The sequence below is a fragment of the Dinoponera quadriceps genome, unplaced genomic scaffold (genome assembly GCF_001313825.1).
Source record: "Dinoponera quadriceps isolate SergipeBrazil2010 unplaced genomic scaffold, ASM131382v1 scaffold396, whole genome shotgun sequence".
NCBI classification, from domain to species: Eukaryota; Metazoa; Arthropoda; class Insecta; order Hymenoptera; family Formicidae; genus Dinoponera; species Dinoponera quadriceps.
In genome coordinates, this window is record NW_014554609.1 from 770,916 (window position 1) to 790,527 (window position 19,612).

Here is a 19,612-nt window from a genome sequence, read left to right on the forward strand (position 1 = left end):
CATCCAATTCAAAGAAACTGTCATTGCTAAAATGATCACTGCAAATATATACTGTTTTCACTTCAAAATACAAAGGTAGTTGAAGTATATTCAACCATTTACGCCTTATATCTACATCCTTCGGTAGCCTACAACATTTACATATTTTTTTAAATGTAGGAAAAAATAACATATAATTATTTGAGGTTACGTATTTGTACTTTCTTACGAGTGAAAACTGCGGTTACATCCAGGATAAGACTCCGCCTTGCATTTCAAACAATGCCTCATTTTTAAACAAATCGCGTCCAATTATTATTTTGTTAACGTTCGAATATTTAACGAATTTTAATTCTACACACTTGTGCACGCATATTTACAAAACGAAATTTTAGTCTGCTTTCTCCCCTCCTGACGTCGCGTGGTCGCTTGGTGGCTCATTGTAACAACCAATCACAGCGCTCGACTAGAAAGAGACAGATAGGACACTCGGCATCCATCTCTCTCTTGACCTCTATCACTTACACTTACAGGTAGCATATATCCCTTGTTCCCTCTATTCTTATATCTCTATGTAGAAATTAAAACAACAATTTCCATCAATAAAAGAATAATCGAAAATTCTTTAACCACGAGGAAACTTCAGAGGTATTGTTACCTCAATGTTGACAGTACTGCGACGCGCCGCTCGAGGCCTATTCGCGATCCTCGCGCGGCGTTGCAGCGTGGTTAAAAATAAACACACCGACGAAGGTGAGCGCGGAGAAGCGCGATATTCGCTAGAATTCGACGTTGTTTCTACGTCGTGACCGAGCTGGCGAGTCTCCACGAGAGAGACGTTACGTCGAGAAAGCGCGTACGGTGTCGCGGCGAAAGCCATGAGACGGAGACGCTGAACAGAGGTTACAGAGTTCTAAACGACAGAGCGTTCGGATAGGAACGCAGGAGGGATCCAGAGGAGGTACAGTTGTACAAACAATGTTTCCGTTAAACGACTAAGTGCCTACACAGAGAGAGAAGGAGGGAGAGGGAGGGAGAAAAAAGAGCTCGATTCTGAGCCAGTAAGGCCGCATACCAGACCACCACACTCGTCCGTATCATCATCATCATCGGGCGAGAGACAGCCTCTACTCGGCAGAATGCCCACCGTAGCCAACTCCTCGCTGACCTACGAGATCCTCATGTACTTGAACTCTTTCTACTTCGGTATGTTCGCCGTGTGCGAGTTCGGCATGGGCCTGTTCAAGGCCGCGAACCTGCCGTCGCCGGGTACAAACAAGACGCTGACAGAGTTCGCAATACTATTCTTCCTGATAGTGACGGAAGCCGGCAGGATCTACCTTGGTAGAAGAGGAAACCTGACCGAACGCGGGCTGCCGATTCTCATCGGTATAGTCTTGACTGTTCCCAGCTCCTTAGCGACTCTCTACTTCCTCCTATGGCAGTACTATGTACTCAGGCTGGAGGTGATCCTCTGTTGCATACAGTTAGCCCTACTGGCATCCGAGGTGGTGATCTCTGTCATGTGCATCATCGCCATTTACCGACCGCCACCTCCGGAGAAGTAACGGTTGATACACCTTTCGACGACAGGGAAATCACACTACCTCTACCTTCACACTTATCATGCTTAACAAGAGTCCATTCCGAGTATGTTATCGGTTTTTGTCACGCACCGGGCTAAGATCCTCATTGTCTTTTTATTTTCATCAAGTAGTGGTAGAGAACATTTCTCGCCCCCTTGTAATTTTTGTTACCGTGCCTCTAAGTCTGAAAGATAGTTTTGTCAGAATATCATATCATCATATTGGAATATACCATGTAATATATTTCCTATATCTTTCGAGATAAACTCAACGTTCTATATATAATAATACACATGTACACGCCGAAATAGGATTTCGCAGGCGTATTTTTTGCACTAAAAATCCAAAAGTAAAGACTGGGTATTAGAAAGAGATGCTGAGAAACATATTTTTGTGTATCTTCCACGAAATGTACTCTCTGTGTGTATACAATTACGAATTTCAAAAATTGTACAAAACACCTCATATACATTCTCGAGCATCCAACAAGCACTGTACATACACCATCCACATTCCGTAGACTGAATTAGATGAATGATAGATATTTTGCGATCTAAATTTTATACTCAAGTGTAAAATGACTCTCTAGCAGGGCGACAGTTCTTAATAGGAGTAATTTACCATACCCGGTATGCCATCTCATTTCGTTTGGAGAATAAAGAAAAAGAAATGGAAGAATCATTATTCATCTCTCTCGTGTTAATCTCTCGCGTAACTTGTCTGATCGACATCGTCAACACTGCCACTTACGTGTATCTTCACATTTAAGCAGCTGAAACTCGCATGAATCCCCGAAAGGGAGGCTAACAATATGCGCTATGTGTCTATGCCCCCTGTGTTGTACTTGCCTTCGATGAAGAAAAATATGCGCACACGTTGTTTGTTTGTATACACATTTATATCAAAATAAATATTTTTCAAATAAATAATACAATGGCGTAGCACACTCATTGTGTTGATGAGACACGCGTTTTAATACGACTCTTTCTCTTAAGACTACACGCACACACGTCGCGAGAGTGCTTAGCACTCTCAAGATACATTGCGAGTACACACACGGCATACGTTATAGTTACAAATCTTTCGTAATAATTATTTCTCCGAGAGTCGACACGACCAACCTGTTAAAATTATTAGGAATACGGTCGCGATATATATATATATATATATGTGTGTGTGAAGTCAGATTATGAGTAAGTTAACTACTTATATAGAAGCGGAATTCTGTCTCTCTATGTTTGTAATGAAGGTGTGTCTAATTACAATGATATTACGAATCTAGCCTAATGGCAATCACGACGAACGAACGATAGAATTCTACCTCTATTGACAGTTACAGGAGCAATTTCTCGCCTAAATGGGATAACCCTTAATGTTTTATACTGTTCGCCGCGGCCCTGCGCCTTCTGATCGCGCGCAGCCGATTCGTGCAGTAAATCCGTAAGAACACAGAGCCGAACACCAACAATACACCGAATACGCCGATAACGGTGATCTCATGATGGTAAATCAAGCACGACAGCAATATTGCCAAGCCCTGCAAACAGACACCACGAATCATCCATATGTTTGTTGATCTTTCTCTCTCGATTCGGTCTTTGCTTTCTCTCCTATAATAGTATTCGATCATTACCTGGCGAATGGTCATTATAATGACCAACGTGACCGGTCCGAATTTGGAAATAGTGTAAAAGATGTACAGCTGACCGCCTGCCGAGCAGATCGAGATCAGCAAGCAATCGACTATGAATCTAGGATACTGTGAACGGACGAAATGCCGTTATTAGCGTTACGCTCGTGCAAGTGACGTTACGAAGAGTGTTTCATATAATATCATTTACCATTGTCATAAAGGCGAATATCAGCGGAAAGCTCGATTGTTGGAACAGAGACATCGCAGTCAGCAGACAGGAGAACATGTTAACCGCGCACATCATCTGCACGCTCGTCGCGCCGTACTCCGTAAAAAGCGCACTTTGCCAGGTACTCGTGAAGCTATCTAACACTAAGTAACCTCCCAACAAGATAACACCAGTGAGCGTGGTAGCTCCATCTGAAAGCGTTCGCAAGCCGATTGTAATGTTAATCTCCGCGCACGGTTCATGTGCAAAAAAAATACCGTCCTTGATTTACCGATAAGTGTAAATAAAACGAGGTCTCACCATTCTTATAATCGGAACTGTCCAACATAAACAAGGTCATTCCAATGGAGATGAGAGCCGCGGTAACGTATTCGTAATACTCGTACGACGTGCGCGAGACTATTTTCCCCATTATCATAACTGGAATAATTTTCGAGGCTTTAGCTAGAACCTGGAAAATGATTGTACATGTTGAAATGACACACGAGGCTTCGTACATCTTCATGTTATTAAAGCCTGGTGAGCTCTAAATTCGCTACAGATATCTTAACGCCTTTTCTTTACGAGATACTCATTCCACCGGATAGTACGTATATAGGAAAAATAACGATTACGATATTCAAGAGGTGAATTACGATGGTATACAATTGTATCTTTTACCTGTGTCGGGAAACTAACGTACTTCAGAGCTTCGTATTGGCACCAGCTGCTCATGATGTTCGACAGAGAACAAAATGCGTACTTGTACAACGGTGTTTTGTGCTGCGGCTGGCGTTTAATGAGTAAATATATCCCCGACATCAGGAAGGCGAGAATGCGATTTACGAATACCAGAAACTGCGAATCTTGAAACCGTGCCTTATTGCCAGAAGCGTCTTCGTATTCCTGTAGTAAAAATGGAGATATTAGAGGTATAGTTGCAACATTGATAATATAATGTCCGTTCTTTTTTTAACTCAACTGTGCTAGCTTGTATTGGATCTTTTCTCCTTTTTCACTCACCAAGTCTTAAGTATTTTTGTATTTTCTTAAGTTCTATGAATGCACATTAGTTCAATAAAAAAGAACAGATCTCTTATAACAGATGGCGTCAGATTGTTCTCTTTTTATTTATATAATGGACATTTATATCATAAATATCGATAAAATTTTCACTCTACGTTCACAGACCTGCGTCATAATTTTCTCCTGTAAATAACCCCATGATAGATAACTGCCTTGCAAACCAAAGAAACAATACATCAAGAGCAAGGCATCTTGCGTGAAAGTGCGTTGGGTGTGAGTTGAAGTATTGGGAGTATATGGAGGCGAGTCCAAGAGACCAGTTTCGCAATGTCCCACAAAGCACGAATGCACCAATCTGGGAATGCAGCCTTTTCCTGCATAAGTATTTCTTAAAATACAATTGCCTCGATATATCTAGAAGTGTTATATTTTACAGTACTAGTAATTATCTAAGGCAACGAAATACTTACCACCTTTCTGAATATACTTTGTATAGCGTACATATTTGTATATGAGGTAACCAGGCAACAATACAGTAGCATATCCCAATAAATTTAAACATAGTCGAACGATGGAATTGTAAACAGATGTTTTGGGAATTTCTTCTCCATTATTTGTTAATGACTTGATGATCTCACTAGTTCCAAATATAATGCTGACTGACAGCAGCAGCAGCACACTACAAGATATATTTTATCAATCACATTGTGATACGCACAGATCAAAACAAGATTTAAACTACAATTCACGACTGTGGATAAAAATGTATTTGTTCCACGATATTCATGTATATACATTACAATTCATTATATAAATACAAAGAATATTTAAGAGACACAATCATGTAAGGATCATAAAGCGCTTTGCCCTAATTGTGTGTCAGTTGCTGATCACTATTAATTAGAATAACAGAATATTCTAAGTGCAAACCTTTTTCAGAATATTGTAGAATTAACAAGATCAAAAGCAAGACGTACCAAATCACAATATCACGCACAAAGTTTCCCATAATTTTTCGTAAATGAGAAACTTGAACGAACAAAATCAGTTATCCCATAACCTTCCTCGTGCCACGTCTCTTTACGTCAGTACTCATGAGTATGACAGAGACATATTTAGCACAGCCTCCACTGGCTGTGCATTATGTTACGCACCATAGGCAGTCGTCACGTTAAAAAAGTAAGTAATCTTATCTTCTCCCCTCGGTTTTATCATGCTTTGTACGTGGTGTTCTATTCTTCGTTACGAGCAGCGAAACGTGTAGACATGTACAACGTGACGCACGCGTATAGACGCGGGCACCCACGCATCAGGGAGACATCAGGGATGGCTGAGTTCTCAAAGCGCCATAGAGCAATCGCCGTATGCGTCATTACCGCGTTTCTGCAATAAAAAAATTCTTTTCGAAACCTGGCGTTGCTACTTATTTGCTAATAAAATTCCAGGATTACTCATCGGTAAGATATATTTGCCGAGGATAATAAATTTTAGAAATTATTCTTTACAACTTTTACCGACAATTTTTTCCGCTAGATGGTGTTCGATTTTTTGACAACTAATCTTTTAGTGTTGGTTATTCAATTGTAGTTTTAGCTGAACATATTTATGTAAAACTTTTTAATCTTCTTCCCGTTAAAGAATTTTTCACGTATAATTATGCGTAAAATATCATACATCCACAATGTCACATACAAAATTTCCCATTATTTTTCGTCCATACATAAAAATATATAATCATATATGATTATATACAATTATATATAATTATATATAATTATATATTAAAATACACACATATTTATATAATTATATATAATTATATATGAACAATTTTTTCACCAGTTAATCGTCAGTACATGAATATTTCATATTTCCACGAAAACCGCCCAAGGTAACAGTCTCGAATTATTTTAACGATTGAATAATCTTACTCCGAATCGTTTAAAATCTATATTCTTAAAAAACGGAAATCACATGCTTGCGAGTTTAATCTGTGAACTCCCCTCGTAACTTGGTAATGCGTGTTATCTCCGTTGCGAGTTTGCAGCACTAGCGAATTTCAAGCGAATGACCCGTCGCTTTTCGCCGCGCATCATACCCGATCGCGCGCCGTGTGATAACTCGATCGACGTCATAGCGAAGATGAAAAAATTTCCGCGACGAAGGACAGTTTCGTGGTTGCCTCGCTTCGCTTCGCCGCGCCGAACATCGTCGCGTTGTGTGTCAGCACGCGCGCGTGCGCGGCCTTGGGAATAAGCGCATTCAAATGCATGCGTGGCGCATGTATGCAACATAATATGCGTTTTGCTCGTGTTCAAGTATAGACGTACGCACTACGTACATGCGCATATGTACCGCGAACGGCCGACTAACCCGGTGTCGTCTAAAAAAGCACACCGGGAGATCCGCTGCCTCGATGACTCGCGCGGGGCAAGGACACGCGCGCGCAGCCCTCCGTGTTCGTTCGATTTTTCATACGCAGCCCGCTGAAAAGTTACGCTCGCTTGCACAGAAAACTCCATTAATGTTGTCCCATTCTTTAGACATAGCGACACCGAACATTTCCAATCAGAGTATCGATCATGTAAATTTTCCCTAGGGCGATAGCGTGAAAAGTGAAGATTTGAAATGTTTTCAAATTAGGAAATTTTTAAAAACTTGAAAAAAATCCAGCTTTCTCGGTTTCTTTCTGTGAATGAGTGAAGGAATGGAGAAAACCGAATTTTTCAATTTTTCACGGATTTTTTTGGTTTCTTTCCGAATAAAAATTGGAAAAAGATACATTTTTTAACTATAAAAAATTTATACTTTTCACGCTAGAGAAGAAGATGCATGGTCCCTTGGGGATTGATAATGAATCTTCTTCTCTAGCGTGAACTCGTGAAAAGTGTAAATTTTCTAATTTGAAAACATTTTCATTTTTCACACTTTCTCCACACGTTCCACACATTTTTCACCTTAAGGAAAAGTTATATGATTGATACCCATATACATTCTGTGAATATTTATGTATCATGACTGTTAAAAATTTGATAAATCAGCAACGATTTTCAAAACAGCGGTTATGATGCACAAATATGAAAAAAATAACACGCCCAATTGGAAATTTTCAATGTTATTATGTCTAGGAAATGCGACAGCAATAAGGTCTTTTGTAAATTCACGGGCTTTGCTAATAAATCGGTTGCACTGCTCGGAACGGTCTGTCACTTTCTCAAATATCTAAATTACCCAGCGGACACGGAATAGCGAATTGACTCTCTCACTCTCTCACCTTCTTCCACGCTATCTAATTTTAATCTATAATACACGCTTGGCTCACAAGTTGCCGAATCACCCGATGAAACTATTCGTTCGGTGTGATCCTCCGATCATTTTGAGCAGAGTATACATATTTATGTTACAGTTTAAACGTAAACACGTGCAAATGTGTGAGATCCGTGTTGTTTCATTTATGGACTTTAAGTGAACCGAATACATTGATATCGCGCACTTACTTATTTAATTAGATCATCTTGAAAGCGTCCATCTGTTGCATCACTGATAACATCGTGAGTTTTTCTTAGCCTTCACCGACCTCTGTAAAGAAAGATTTTTCCCTTTTAAACTCACATCATTTCTCCGATACACGTGGACGCGCTGCGACGTTGTTGACTGTATCGATAGTTTGTCGAAGTCGAAAATCCGCGTGTAAAACCGGTTGACGACAGTTATTACGTTACGATAGGAAAGATAAAGAGAGAGAGAGGGAGAGAGAAAAAAAGAGAAAGAGAGGGGGAGAGAGAACGAAAGAGAGATGTTCGTTCGTTTCTCCCTCATGCTTCGCGGATGCTAGATAAATGACGCAATCGAGGAAAAATTCCTCGATTCGATCATTATCCAGTTGCAAAATATCCAAAAGGCTGTAAGATTTCTTTAGCAACTCGGTTAATAATTGCGCGGCGGTATTTCAATTTTGATTTTCAAAAATAGCCTACGGCTTGTGTGCGGAATATACTAATCGCTGTGTGTTATCAGGTCTATTAAGCTTGTCTCGAACATGTTTCATTCAACAGAAATATAACGGCGTACATAGTTACAAGGAAAAAAGGCTGCTATAAATAAAGCTACTAAATGATACACGACAATCACGAACATCCCGCTTCGAGTCACACGAATGAGACGACTTCTATATAAGCGGATGCTTCCGTCGTTATTTGTCAAAGCGAGTGTGAAAAATACGAGCAAAGATAAAGATAATGGAGTGTTCGCTTGTACTTGAAGCTGAAGTACTAGCTTCTGTAGGCGTGAGATAATAGAAACTTCGAGAAGATACGAACAATAAAGAGCACGGATCGTATGTCACCGTTTTCTATGCACTTGCACGTGTATGTATCCGGAATATAAGAAAGATATTTCCTTCTCTCTCTCTCTCTCTCTCTCTATCTCTTTTTCTCTCTCTTCTTTCCGCAACGATGGATGACGACAGTGATCACATGTGTAATTGCTCAGCTATAGAAGATTCATTGAGCGCTGTGCGCGTTATCTTTTACTTGCATTTTAGCATGGTTTTATAATGGAACCAATTATTCCGGTTATGTAATTATTTACCGAAGAGGAACATTTTGCATTTCTGAGGAAGAAATGCAGAATATACACGCGCAGGGAGATCGCATGCCGACCTAAGCGGGCTTACGGGCGAGTATTTCAAAAAGAATGGAATGCTTCGGTGGTAAAGGTGAAGGTGAGATCCCTTCTTTCGTGCTTTTGCCTCGAGACGTAAGCCTCTGCCTGCTCTCGCAAGAGCACTCGCTTCATTTTTATCCGAGCCGCGGAGCGGAACCGACGGAACTTGGCGAAACGAGCGTAAAGCTCCGCCGAGGCGAGCGAAGCAGATAAAGATCGATCGATTGATTCTTGACGAATCGCCGCTCCGACCACGCGTGCTCCAGATTCGCGCGCGTTTTCTCGCTTACCTGCACAGCTGCCAACTCCCCGTGTACCCATTGACTTTTCTGCCCACAATTATTAACGGCGAAGTGGCACAGTGGGACGCCATTTACAATACGGGCGTCGCTCATTCGAACGTGGAGCTCCTCCTGAAAATCGATATTTCGAACACGTGAAAACGAGAGAAATCCTGCATTTACATCAGAGCTATCCCTGTCATATCTATCGTGCTTTCTCTGATGTCCCGTTTCTTTCTATCCGGAGATTTACCGCTCGCCCTTAAACTACGTCTACGGCGTTTCTTCGGAGAAGAATCAGTCTGAAAAATGGACCCCATCGATGGGGCCGAGGCTCTTACGGGCGTTAAACGAAAACTGTATTGTCGATGAAATCGACAACAAAGCGCGAGAATCGCGGAACGATCTCGCGTTATAGCACGCGATGGGTCCCGGAGTCTCGCGCGAAGGACTTTGCTCTTAGCTTGGTCGCGCATAATCGCCAGGCAGTATATTCGCCGCGCTACATTTATAGACCAAGGATAAGAAATCGAGAGCTATCGCGTACGATCCGTCCGTGTGTCGCGCGCTGAACAGAAGCGGAGCGGTAGAGGCGGTGAGAAATCGTACGCGCGAGCGCACGCGCGCGCTATCGCGTTTACGAGAGCGCAAAGGTCGCCGATTGCTCATCGCGAGCGAAACGAAACACAGCCGTATAAAAGAAACACGGCAATCCGCGTGCGCTATAGGAATACCGTGCTGCGGTATACTATTGAGAGAGAGAGACATGACCAAACGAATGATTAGGATGACATTGTCACAGCGTGCTGCACGACTATGGTCAATCAGTCGCAGATTGAATGACGATTTGTGGACCTCGGTAAGCAAAATATTAGTAGTACGCCGGCAGATTCGATCAGAACACCGTAGCAGATTTACAGCCACTTGTGTACGTATTATCCAGTAAGCGAGAGACTATTAACACAACGTTATTACAATGACATTTTATAACATGCAACGTTTTCAAATACGTAGTTCTTAACGTTTTATATATACAACGTTACCAATACAATTATAATACCAATACAATACGTTACCAATTGTTAACAATATTTGACTGAAATATTAAAAATAATATTTCTACACTATGACTTTAATATTTAGGAATATTAAATGACAATTAAAAAAACAGTTAGAAAACAATTTCTGTCAAAACGTTTGTAAAATCCATGTAAAATCAATGTTTCAAAAGATTGATTTAACGTTTCCTGCTTACTGGGTAAGCTCGTGTTTTGTCGACAGAGCCGGCAGTTTGACAGCAGATTGACGGCGGAAATCGAGCAAGATCTGCAGCATACTCCATTTAACCTTGCTGTTCTGTTCAAGTCTAACCCGAAATCATTTTTATTTCCGTTATATTTTTATGTAATTTTATGTGATTTGAGTGAGCGTTATGGTATTTCATGACTTTGCTTCATAGTTTAAAAACATTCATTTGAAACTAAGCTGTGAAACAAAGTTATGACAGTCAAAACGCTCACTCATCACAAAAATGTAACAGGGAAGAAAACTGATTGATGATTTGGGACAAACAGACCCGAGCAGAATAGCAAGGTTAAATACTTAGACATGTTTTAGTATATTGTCTGCATCGTGACTAACATACGTGAAGATGCGTCCTCATACGACTAGAATTTTTGTCAGTATATAAAAGAAAGAATCTGATGTGAAAACATTTGAATGTTTAAATATCTGACAAAAATATTTTACCTGTAAAAGAGCGCAATTCGGAATTATTGTAGTAATAAGAAATCAATACTTCGATTAAAATGATGGCGTAACAAATGAGTATTTCTTAAAACAAGCATATTTTAAACATGTTGCAATAATATCACAAAATACATGTTAAATATTAGCACACTATGTTTTATTCAGCATTTCTGGTCTATCTAAATGTATATTTAAATGATGACGAAATGACAGATCCCGCTCAATTTCTATCGCCAATCTGTCGTCATGCTCTGTTGACAAATCTTGTATATTTCTGCTAACAAGCTGCCGACAAAATTTATAGCATACATTGCGTAAAATCTGCTTCTGCAAGTTTGGCTGTCTGGGACGAGATTACATTCTTTCAAGATGCGACAGTTGAATATGTATGTAGCGCGTGCAACAATCGAAGGGCCGAAGCGTTAGCACCAGATTCATAGTGAATACGCACGCGTCTGCCTTTAAGGCGCTTTTATCGATAAATGAGTTAAAAAATGGACTTATATGTTTCCACATAACAAAATATATCACAGAGATATCTAGAAAATATTTGAATGTCTAAATACCTGACTGTTAAGATATCACGGAGATATCTGAAAGATACCCGTAAGATTTTAATACCGGCCATAGTCGTGTGCAAATGTTGCAGAGATATCTTTTCCAAGGAAAAAATATGATATCGAGTAATGATGTCCTGCAGATATTCTATGAATATCTGAAAATAAGATATCTTAGATACAACTTTTGAAATTGCAGGTATAAAGATGACTAATTACATATCTCCAATAAATTTTGCTGTGTGAATTTGCATACTACTACTGTTCAGCATTTCCGTCCACCTGGGGAAGGACGAAGGTCCTCCGAAGGAGTCGGAGCTGCTGCTATCCGCCACTCGGAGGACTCGAAAACGCCCGCGATCGCGGCGAACGTCACTCCGCAGTGAGTGCGCGCGCGGCCAGCTGCGACAGCGAAACACGACGCCATAATTCGATCTAAAGCGCGCGCGTTTCAGCCGCGCAGGACGAACGACGCAGCGCGTCGGCGGCGCCAGCGCCGGGTTACGTCTCGTCATCGCTTACGTAACGAGCGCGCTCTTCCTCCTCCTCCTCTTCTACCTCCCTTCTTCCTCCTCCTCCACTAGCGCGCCGCGACGCAACGCTCGCCGTGGTTTCCGTGAGACCTCCGAAGAAACCATCCCGGAAGTATCCGCCCGCTCGGTCGGTCGGTCGCTCACTCGTTTGCAGATTCGCTGGTCGCCTTCGTACCCTCGCGGAGCGCGCCTGAAATTTTCGCGGGGTGCGCAACGTGAGTGGAGCAACGGCGTCCGGGAGCGAGGCGCCCGCGGTGCATACGGCTTGCTACGGCACTGCTGAACGGAACCCACGAGAGGGCTGGGCGAGACGAGGAGAGAAACAGCGCGTAGAGGGAGAGAGAGAGGGAACGAGGGAAACAGAGAGGCGCAGTAGCGATAGGTACCGCGCAGGATAGACGGAGACGCGGCGAGCCTAGAGAGGTGTACGCGAGGGCACAGCGAGTATCAACCAGCTGGTTGGCAAGGGAGCCGCGAGCAGTCGCCAGTGAGACGCGGCACCCCGCGAGCGCGTGTGTCATTTGTTCGCTCGCTCGCACGCTCGCTCGTCCGCCTGCCCGTTCGTTCGTTCGCTCGATCGTCCGTCCGTACGTGCGCGCGTACGTACGTCCGTGGCGTGCGTTCCTACATACCGTGTCCCCCATCTGCGAGCAACAACTCGGTAACCGCGCGTACGTACGTACGTACGTTCGTCCGTCGAGAGAAAGAAAAAAAAGAGAGAAGGAGCACGCGCGCGATACGTATATCTCTCCTCTCTCTCTCGCGCGCGCCTCATCCGGATACACACTTGCCCCCGCGAACGAACATCGTCTGCTGCTTCCTCTACCATTCGTCTCTAATCCACCGTTCGTCTTTACTCGCGCGCGCTCGTCTGCTCCGCGTTTCGTTCTTCTTCTTCCCTCTCTTCCTCCGTTTATCTCTCTCTCTCCCCCTTGTTCGCCTTCCTGGCCTTCCCCTACTACCTTCGGCCGCGGAGTGTAGTGTCCGTGTGTATATCTCTCATCTCCGCTTCTGTGTGCGCCGTCTACCGCCTGTCTCGTGCCTGTGTGAGTGTGTGTGTCACCGTGCGCGCAACGAGCGAGGAACAAGATGGCCGCCGACTCAGGAATGGAGACGTGTCCCTCCCCGGAGATTGCGGACTCCAGAAAGCGGCCGCTCGACTGCGACGCGGAAAACGGCGCAACCAAGAGGTCGCACTACGGATCAGGTATGTCGATTAGGAGGGCGTCGTTGCGCCGCGTCGTCGTCGTCCCGACGATTTCGCTCGCTGGCCCGCGCTACACCGTGCCTCGCTCGCTCGTTCTATCTCTCTCGCTCGCTCGCGGAGCTTCGAGTATCGCGCGGTAGCCTCCTCTCTCGCGTGCACGCATACTCGCACACCGCTCGCGCAATAGGCGGACACGTATATGCGGGAACGACTGTCTCTCTTTCTCCAGCATTCGCGCTCCGTCTTCCTCCCTTGCCATTTCTCAATCCCTCTCTTTCCTTCTTTCTACTTCTCCCTCTCTTCCTCTATTCGTTTCGCGCGCACCTTTTGACAATCTCGCCGTGCTCTGTTGACACGGCGGCCCGCTCGCCGTTCCCTTTCGTTTCCCACCTCCGAGGTCTGACTCGTCGGTGGCGGCGGATCGCCTGGGCGATCGCGTATGTACACCGCGACAACGCGAATACGGTGCACCGCCGCCGCACAGCGCCTCTCCTCGCGCATCCTCTCCTGTGCCACGTCTCCTCTTTCCGCCCGTTGTCTGATCGCCCCTTTTCCTTTTTTCCTTTCTCTCTCTCCCTCTGTCCTCGCTTTTCGCGTCGTGTCCCTCGGAGTCGCGGAGTGCGTCCACGTTCGACGGCGACCGGAGTCGCGCACCGCGTCGCAGTGGGAAACGGTGTTTTGAATTTTGACGTTCCGTTTCTCTCTTTCCTTTTCGTTCCCTCCCCCTCTCTCTCTCTCTCTCTCTCATTCCCTCGACTACGTGTGGGCGGTCGTGCCTGTAGAACGTCGACGTTAATGGAGGACCGCTTCCACGGCGGTGGCTGCTCCTACGGTGACTCTGCAACTTTGTCGCGCGGACATCGTGGAAATAGCGGCGCACCGCGTCATCGCGCGTTCCCGCTGTCGTCGTCATCATCCGCGTCGTCGTTGTCATCATCATCGTCATCATCATCGCGTATCAATCGCGCGCACTTGTCCGCGCTCCGTTCGTCGGCGCGTATCCGTAGCGCCGCGGTGCCGCAGCCGCCGTTGAGAAGCCACCGTTGTTGCCGCTGTCGCCGCTGCTGTCGTCTTCGTCGTGGTGGTCGTCATCATAGTCCTCGTAGCCGGAACGCGCGCCGCCGCTGTCATCCGCGCGCAGCAGAACGACGGCGCCCGCTAGGATGTGGCGCATCGGTGAGTTGTCACGGACGCACGCACGCATGCACCGCGCCGCCGCCTCTCCGCTGCGCCGAGGTTGCGGGTCAAGGTCGCCGGGCCAGGCGAGCCGAACGAACGAACGAGCGAGCGAGCGAGCGAGCCAGCCAGCGCGCAGGGCTTCCATCTGTCAAACAGCTGTTTGCCTTTCGCACGTCCAACTACGGTCTTATGCCGTCCCTTCCGAACAATTCCGCATCGACCGTTAGTCTCAGCGTTCCTGGCGCGTGTCACTGGACCCAGCGAGTGTTCCCGACGTGGACGCGCCTCGGGATCACGCCCCTCCGCCGAAGGAAGGGCGGCCGAGCGAGGTCGACAGATCGTCGTCGTCGGTGCGCGAACGAGTGCGGTTTGTCGTGGCCACGTCGATCCACCCAGCCGGGTGCCCCTCCGTGCGATCGGCTTTGGCCTCACCGTTGACCGTGACCGACTCCGATTTTCTTTCTTTCGCCGCCGTTATAATTAGGAGTCGAGAGACCGTGCGGGGATCCTCGATCGAGAGGACACCGTCGTTGTGGTCGGGTCTCTTCGATTTATATCGGGCTTTCCACTTGGTGACACAAGCAGCTTCTTATCTTTGTTATTCGCTGAATACGGAACAGAGACAAAATGATATTCGCGTCACATGGAAAGCATCCATTAAGTCTGTTCTTTTTCGCTGGACTAACGTACACTCACGGATCTTATTAAGAGTTGACCTTCAGATAACAAAATTGGTTGGATCCGATCAGGTCCATATTCTAATGCTTCCGCAAACGCCTGTGAAACGTTATATTTTAGGTATTTCACATATTTTGCGATATATTTTATTTACTTTTAAATATTCTCCGACTTATTGTTGGAGAATGAAAAATACTCAGTCGAAAAAATTAGTTGAAAATCTACAAATTCTACGGATCGATCCATATGAATCTTGTTATTTGAGGGTCATCACGGTCGATTATTCTCTTCATATTCAACTGTGATTGGTCAATTTCTCAAGGTTGAAGACATTTATTGTAGACCGGGACAAAGAGAAGATGAGAACTAGTGCAAGCTAGTGCAGCCAGTTCAGCAAAAAGAAAAAATAAAACAGGCCTCTCACGTAGCTGTCCGTGTGCGAGTTCGAGCTTCGATCTCGAGATCGGCTCGCTCGCACGGCGATTAATCACAGTTGACCGTGATCGACCGCGTTTTTCTGTATTTGCCAATGACGTAATTGCCGGTTGCGTCGATCAGGATCGTTCGACTTGCTCCTTCGTCTGGGTGTCTACGATTTTATCGTGCGTCCCTCTTGGTCTTGTCGCGTCGTTCAATCAAAGAGAGAAATTCGTCGAAATCAGAACGCTCGTCGGAAGTGATGAACTCCTGCGGGAAGAAATTTTCAGCGGGACCTCACGTATCCTGTCAGAGTCGCGAAAGATTGATCGCGTGATTGTTGCGGTTCTCTTCTCTCCACTTGCGATAGCCGTCAGCCGTAATCTCGAGGAGAACGGATAGTCGTTAGCTTATAATAGTAATACTATATCCGCATCTCTGGGTTTTTCTGCTCCTCTCGCGAGCAAGCTAGCTAGCGGGCGTGCGGGTTTACTCCTCGATATCCTCCACCGGCGTCGTCATCACTCGGTTAACCGACTCGAACGTCAACGTCACACGACTTCGACTTCGAGCAAAGTTTCCTCGGCCGTTCGATCACGCTCGCCAATGTAGGCAGGCAAGGTCGTGCATTTTCGGAATGTGTCGATCCCGAGAACTATACCTCGCCCGCTCAACCGTGGACGTGGAAAAGCTCGAGAAGCGGAAGGATTGATCGTGAATCGATCGGCGATTTTCAAGTGACGAGTCATATGTTCGCCCGACTCCGGCGAGGCAACATGACGTTTCGCGATAGCGTGATACACAGGGTCGGAGCTATGAGAGAGAGAGATTACCGGGACGAGACCGTGTCCGGGAAATTCCCGGATTTTTTTCTCGTGAAACGTCGTTTCTACGAAGTTTACATCGACGGACATACTGTTTTTGTGCAGGAGAGACTAGGGCTGGTTGACTAAAAAGATAAGTTGGGTAATTGATTAATTTTTGTTATCTTCTAGGTTGCAGAATCGAGCAAGCAGGGTTATTCCATAACTATCTTTGACACATTTGAAATCTTTGCGTGCTCGATTCTGTAACCTCTATTAGAAAACAACGGAAATAATTAATTAGCCAACTAGCCCCGGTCTCCTCTACTTAAAATTACGTCCGAGAACTTCGCGGAATCTGATCCTGGATTCATCGAGGAGTGACCGATGCAGGATTAATTCGGACATTTTTTTTTCTTCTTTCAAAGCGTGCGATCGAAATCGCTCGAAAAGAGATGATACTCGCAGAAATCGGAGATGTGCGAACTAAAATTAGGAAACCTTGTATTCGAAAACGAGATGGTAAAACGTTATAAATAGCGGAAATTACGACCGACCACTCATAATTGTCCTTTGCCAAAATTATGTTGCAAGATACGTAAGATACGCCTTTACACGATTGGCTTGTGGCTGTTAATTTTGTAAATTTTATATCGAGCCCCATACTATGTTATCACACATATATCTCGTCATTATCATAAACCACTCTACGAACTTCATAAGAATAATTCTCTCGGTCTGACATCGATCGAAGAATACACGTTGAATCGTACTTCGTTGCATAACACACATTGGCAATTATTTTTCCGCACAGGTGTAAAAATGACTCAGAATGATTCATTTTGATTTTGCAGGTGGAGATGGAACGTATCACCTCAAAGTACTGGTCCCCGGTGTGGCAGCTGGGGCCATCATCGGAAAAGGTGGAGACACAATTGCTCAACTTCAAAAGGATACGGGGGCAAGGGTGAAAATGTCTAAATCGCATGATTTTTATCCAGGTATGTATTCGTCTTGTGTGTTTTTGCGCATGCATATACACATCCATACATCAACGATATCCACGTCTTGTACATCAACGATGTTTTAATGAGCCATTTTGTCTGTCTGTAACAGGAACTACCGAAAGAGTATGCCTGATCACAGGCAGCGTAGAAGCTATAATGGCGGTAATGGATTTTATCATGGAGAAAATACGCGAGAAACCTGACCTCACCTCGAAAACTACGGTCGACTTTGACTCTGGTAAAGCCACTGCGGAGAGAGATAAGCAGGTATAAGAATCAAACATTTATTATAATGAGAACACTTCCTTGAAGAATTTTTGTCCTGATATTTTATACGCGAGATATCTCTTCTAAAATAAATGTACGAACTTGAATTTATGATGTTAAAAGTTGCTTCTTATAGAAATATCCCTACAGAATATCCCAGATTAAGAGGGATAAACTTTGTGAGGAGAATATAGAACGAATTGAGGTGAACAGAAATGTCCTCTACCACTTTGCAAACAACACGCCAAATTTCGAGTTATTAATTATTGAAAATTATTGCCATGTATAGATGCTTCTTTAATTATTCTTTGATAACTCAAAATTTTGCGCATTGTTTGCAAAATGGTGCAGGATTTTTTTTTGCTCAAAACAGCCTAATTTATAAATATATGACAACTATTATGCCTAATGATAGGTTCAAAGTTCAATATTCAATATATTGTCGCTAAATACAACAGATATTATTTACTTGTAATTTAAACCACTCTGGACAAAAGTCCTGTACTCCTAATCCTTCATTGTGTGTACCATTTTGCAAATAATACGCAAATCTTTTAGTTATTAATTAAAAACCTCTACATTTGGCTATTTCCAATAATTAATAATTCGAAATTTTGCGTGTTATTTGACAAAAAATGATAGAGAACACCTTTGTTTACTTCAATCCGTTCCACGCTTTTTTAAAATTGTTCGCGAAAAGAGATTTTAACGTATCTGTTTTCTTAGCATTTTACACGTACAGCATATTTTCTAAGAGTAATATAAATTTTCTACTCTATAACATTAACTTCAATATTATATTATAAATGCTTCTGCAATAAATCTTCGCAAAAGGAGAAATGCTAAAATAGATAATGGAAAAGACTGGAATGGTTATTGCGTTTTGTAGCAGATGATGAAATCGTCCTTGATAGTCAGTCTCATATAATTACTCTCTTCATTGTGTTAATAAATCATGCGCGCGTGAATGACACGAGCCCGTAATGCTTGCCGTTTCAGGTGAAAATTTTAGTGCCTAACAGCACTGCAGGGATGATAATAGGAAAGGCCGGGAATTACATTAAGCAGATTAAAGAGGAGTCCGGCTCGTATGTCCAAATAAGTCAGAAAGCTAAAGATCTATCACTTCAAGAGCGATGCATAACGGTGATCGGTGAGAAAGAAAATAATCGTAATGCGTTACTCATGATCTTAGCGAAAGTGGCAGATGATCCGCAAAGCGGAACCTGTCTTAATGTCAGTTACGCGGATGTAAGTGGTCCCGTTGCCAACTACAATCCTACAGGCAGCCCGTACGCTCAAGCCCCCACAAGTACTCCCACGTATACGTCTACAGCTGGTTTAAACACAGGTTAGTTGACGCTGATTATCTTACGATTTCGATAAACTGTCCCCCATACTTACAGTTTTCAATAACACGACAAATTAGTTTTTGTCACGTACGTGGTATGGACGTTATTATTGACCGCAAAAACACTTTGCACAATAATATTCACAGATACAAGTTTGCAAGAATACGCGCCTCTTTTTTTTTTTCTTTTTTCTCTCTTTTTTTTTAATAACTACACACGGGAGGAAATTGTGAACTTTATTATCGTTTTCCAATCAAGACGTCAGTCTCCAACGTACTTTAAACGGAAGAAGTAAACTATATTTAGCGCCTCCGATTACATGAACTCTTGTTGAACAGCACCATGATCGTTAACAAGACAGAAGAATGAACTGGGCGCATTATCTGAATTCTGGCAGTTGTCGCGATCGAGCGCTCGGCGTTACGTTGGCGCGCGTTAGACTTTTAACGAGTCGACGACACAACGCGATCGCGTTCACCCGTTTC

General features: G+C 43.9%; 3 protein-coding genes across 11 annotated transcripts in view; 2 read left to right on the forward strand and 1 right to left on the reverse strand.

The window, feature by feature from the left end:
• The first annotated feature begins 678 nt into the window (after positions 1 to 678).
• Positions 679 to 2,496, forward strand: LOC106740544 (transmembrane protein 216-like). The gene has a single exon (XM_014611696.1). The coding sequence runs from the start codon at positions 1,119 to 1,121 to the stop codon at positions 1,545 to 1,547; it is 429 nt and encodes a 142-aa protein (XP_014467182.1). The 5' UTR covers positions 679 to 1,118; the 3' UTR covers positions 1,548 to 2,496.
• LOC106740543 (adenosine 3'-phospho 5'-phosphosulfate transporter 1-like) lies at positions 1,551 to 13,267 on the reverse strand. 7 transcript variants are annotated; one of them, XM_014611690.1, is made up of 12 exons: positions 11,941 to 12,138; positions 11,694 to 11,842; positions 9,388 to 9,510; positions 7,930 to 8,011; positions 5,410 to 5,815; positions 4,903 to 5,111; positions 4,598 to 4,806; positions 4,088 to 4,312; positions 3,728 to 3,878; positions 3,407 to 3,618; positions 3,199 to 3,324; positions 2,935 to 3,102 (listed from the first exon to the last, which is right to left on the reverse strand). In XM_014611690.1, exons 5-12 carry the CDS (start codon positions 5,439 to 5,441, stop codon positions 2,935 to 2,937), a joined length of 1,332 nt encoding a protein of 443 aa, XP_014467176.1. In that variant the 5' UTR covers positions 5,442 to 5,815; positions 7,930 to 8,011; positions 9,388 to 9,510; positions 11,694 to 11,842; positions 11,941 to 12,138. The 7 variants fall into 7 exon arrangements, with proteins under 7 accessions (XP_014467181.1, XP_014467176.1, XP_014467178.1 ...); XM_014611692.1 differs by lacking the exons at positions 11,694 to 11,842; positions 11,941 to 12,138 and adding an exon at positions 13,180 to 13,267; XM_014611689.1 differs by lacking the exons at positions 11,694 to 11,842; positions 11,941 to 12,138 and adding an exon at positions 13,005 to 13,079.
• Positions 13,268 to 13,282: 15 nt separating this feature from the next.
• Positions 13,283 to 19,612, forward strand: part of LOC106740542 (RNA-binding protein Nova-1) — a 7,318-nt gene continuing 988 nt past the window's right edge. For 2 of the 3 annotated variants that reach the window (XM_014611686.1, XM_014611688.1), the window contains exons 1-4: positions 13,283 to 13,424; positions 17,356 to 17,502; positions 17,618 to 17,775; positions 18,775 to 19,126. In XM_014611686.1, coding sequence (XP_014467172.1) covers positions 13,307 to 13,424; positions 17,356 to 17,502; positions 17,618 to 17,775; positions 18,775 to 19,126 — 775 coding nt within the window. In that variant the 5' untranslated portion in view covers positions 13,283 to 13,306. Of the gene's footprint in view, positions 13,425 to 13,749; positions 14,601 to 17,355; positions 17,503 to 17,617; positions 17,776 to 18,774; positions 19,127 to 19,612 lie in introns of those variants that run through there. The other variant, XM_014611687.1, reaches the window with a different exon arrangement.